We start from the raw sequence: 3275 nt of genomic DNA on the forward strand, positions 1-3275 counted from the left end.
ATGGCTACTTTCTCTTGTCCGGTGAATTCGTTTTTCTTCCGGTGTTGTTATGGCTCGAGTTCAAACGGTAACCATGGAGATTATAGAGTAAATATCAATGTTAATGGGAATGCTTCTGCAGGGCCTTTTAAGCATCATGCATTAGTGAATGAAATTTCTCTAAAAAATACTTCTTTGGCTAGTATCCAGTTCCTTGGAAACGGGCATATAAGCGAGGAGAAGATTCGGCAGAGGATTCCGACGAAGAAGCAGTTTGTAGACCCTAACCGTCAAGGGCTCATCGTCGAAAGGGGAGTTGGATATAGACAGAAGGTAGTGATCCGATCTTACGAAGTTGGTGTCGATAAAACAGCTTCATTGGAAACCCTGCTTAACCTTTTCCAGGTGATAAATTTAAGCTTTTTGGATTCTTTGACATTCAATACAGAAGGCATCTTGTTAATTATTCAGAGATTGTAATTTTTCCGTGTAGGAAACAGCATTGAATCATGTCTGGATGTCTGGACTTTTAAGCAATGGATTTGGAGCCACACATGGAATGATGAAGAACAACCTCATTTGGGTTGTCTCAAGAATGCACGTCCAAGTGGATCACTATCCAATCTGGTCAGCCTTTCTCGGTTCATAAAAATCGACAAACTAGGACTTCAGATAAGATATTTCTGATGATTTTAACCGAGTTTTCAGCTTGACACGAATTCTGAGTGATACAGGGGAGAGGTAATCGAACTCGACACATGGGTCGGAGCATCGGGTAAGAACGGGATGAGACGAGACTGGACAATCAGGAGTCAAGCCACAGGCATCACCTATGCTCGTGCCACTAGGTATTATTGTATATTTGCATGCAAATTCACAACATAAATTGACTAAAAACATGCATGATTAAACAGCACATGGGTGATGATGAACGAGCAAACGAGACGACTCTCAAAGATGCCAGATGAAGTGAGAGGTGAAATTTCTCCTTGGTTCATAGAGAAACAAGCAATCAAAGAGGCTGTGCCAGAGAAAATTGTCAAGCTGGACGATAAAGCAAAATACGTGAACTCAGACTTGAAGGTAGAATTTACAATTATAATAACATACATTATGCATCAAAGAGCTAATGGGGTTTACACTAACATAATGTTGTAGCCAAAGAGGAGTGATCTGGACATGAACCACCATGTAAATAATGTCAAGTATGTAAACTGGATGCTGGAGACGATCCCAGACAGATTTTTGGAGTGTAATCAGCTGTCGAGTATTATACTCGAATATAGGAGAGAATGTGGGAGTTCGGATCTGGTTCAATCGCTTTGCCAACCCGATGAAGACGAGATTTTATTCACAAATGGAATGGTGCAACAGAATCTGCTTAAAAATAATGTTCTAGGAATGGTGGGAGGAAATGGACGGCCACTGGATATGAACACGGTGACGTATGGATATACTCATCTTCTTCGAACCAAAGGGGAGACTCGAAATGAAGAGATGGTAAGAGGAAGGACCAGATGGAAACCAAAGATTTGATACACATACATGTATATGTAAATATGTTTGTACGTGTGTATGACTGACAAGAACAAGGAAATAATAATATTATTTAAAGATGGAACGGTGAAAGGAAATAATTGATTCAAGCAAAGGGCATCTAGGCTTAATTTGGGCTCAGAAATCCCAGAGTTTGGTTGTGGCAAAGGGGATGGGAAACTAAATGGAGACCATCTTAATGGCATGCCCGGAGCTGACTGCCAAGCAACGGAAACCCCGAGAGGAGCTGCTATTTGCCTGGCGTCAAGCCCCGGCAAACTACGTTCATGATTTGAAGTGATACACGGTATTTACAACCATCAATATAATAAAAACCACTGATAGTTTCACCTCATATCCAGAAATTATCGTCTCTTTTTGCCGTAACAGCGCAACATTTTCCAAGACCAAATGAGTATGAATGAAACGAGAGCCACTCCGACAGACACCCAAAATATTACCAACCATTTCGGCATCGCCTTCGGATATAAGCCTGATGAGACGGAATTGTTAAATATTAAAGAGTGATTGCAAAAGATATGAAATATTATTGTCATTATGTATGGGACTTGGGATATACCATGTCCAAACTTGATTCCAATGAGAAGCTCAACAATGCAAATTGCAAGGGAAAGCCAACAAAGTGCTCCAACCTTTTTCACCGGTTTTCTGAAATAATAAATAAATAAAATAAGTGTTTTAAGTTGAACAAGAAAATTCTTCCTTGAGTGAGAGAAAGAGAGGGTACCGGTCTTGGAGGTATGAATTGTACTCGCGAATTGTCGGTATTGCTATTAGCCACCACAAGATCAACCTATATACGATCACAGGGTTTCGAGGAGGAATCCACAGACAAAACTTGAGAAAGAATGTATTAAGTTCTACTGTCGAAAAGACGATGCAAAGACTGAGAACTTGAACGAAATGCATTGGACCAAGCAGAGGGTGCCATTCATCTTTGTCCCACTGTGCTGGCGTAAATTGTCCTAAAGTTCGTTTAACCTGGAGACAGCAAAGAGTATATGTACAAGGAAAATATCAGAAAGATACAGTACAACAAAAGAAAAACTTATTTATAACGAAAAAGGGACCATATTTCCATGTCCAAAGAGACTTGAAGGTTTAAAAGTTGCAGGAACTTTTGTATTTATAAGAAGTAATTACACAGCAAGGAACTTTGCCCATGATGTTAGGCTGGCGACTTATACCAACCCACTCGTATGTTTTCCCATCAAAGTACCTAACGGTATGCATTCCAGCCCAAATACCTATGTGCAAAGCAAATTTGCTGTCAAGATAGGTCGAATAATCAACAACCCATTATTTCCATACAATAAATTAATAAAACAAAAAGTGAAACGGAACAGATTTAGCACTTGAGATCTTACCAAACCAGTTACAAGTCAAAAAATCAAGAATAATGCTGTCCCACCAGCACTCATTAAAGTTCGGTAGCATGTGTCGGAAGGTAAACTGTATATGCCTCCATATTAGTTAGTTTATGGATGCAAAACAGACGGCGAGAACATTCAAGACTTACCAATTACTATAATAAATCTAAATGTGAATCGAGGATAAAACGAAGAGACAATTTGTGTCCATTCAAAAAATTAACCTCCATCAACTCAAATCCAATTGAGAGGACCCAAAGAAGTGGCTGATTGCGGATCAAAATGGCCTTGCCACACCAACCAAAGATGTGGGCTACTACAAATTCATCAAATAACGTTTCCTAGAAGGAAAAAAAATATCCATGACAA

At 39.5% G+C, this 3275-nt stretch overlaps 2 protein-coding genes across 2 annotated transcripts; one reads left to right on the forward strand and one right to left on the reverse strand.

The window, feature by feature from the left end:
• Positions 1-1785, forward strand: LOC120139859 (palmitoyl-acyl carrier protein thioesterase, chloroplastic-like). The gene is made up of 5 exons (XM_039155205.1): positions 1-384; positions 473-606; positions 714-827; positions 894-1062; positions 1138-1785. The coding sequence occupies exons 1-5, from the start codon at positions 1-3 to the stop codon at positions 1513-1515; spliced, it is 1179 nt and encodes a 392-aa protein (XP_039011136.1). The 3' UTR covers positions 1516-1785.
• Positions 1786-1848: 63 nt separating this feature from the next.
• On the reverse strand, positions 1849-3275 carry LOC120203029 (CDP-diacylglycerol--serine O-phosphatidyltransferase 2-like). Its single transcript, XM_039203424.1, has 6 exons — positions 3131-3275; positions 2904-2988; positions 2692-2783; positions 2264-2517; positions 2096-2184; positions 1849-2008 (listed from the first exon to the last, which is right to left on the reverse strand). Exons 1-6 carry the CDS (start codon positions 3134-3136, stop codon positions 1881-1883), a joined length of 654 nt encoding a protein of 217 aa, XP_039059355.1. The 5' UTR covers positions 3137-3275; the 3' UTR covers positions 1849-1880.

This window comes from Hibiscus syriacus, unplaced genomic scaffold (assembly GCF_006381635.1).
Source record: "Hibiscus syriacus cultivar Baekdansim isolate YM2019G1 unplaced genomic scaffold, ASM638163v2 tig00000002_pilon, whole genome shotgun sequence".
In the NCBI taxonomy this organism is placed as follows: Eukaryota; Viridiplantae; Streptophyta; class Magnoliopsida; order Malvales; family Malvaceae; genus Hibiscus; species Hibiscus syriacus.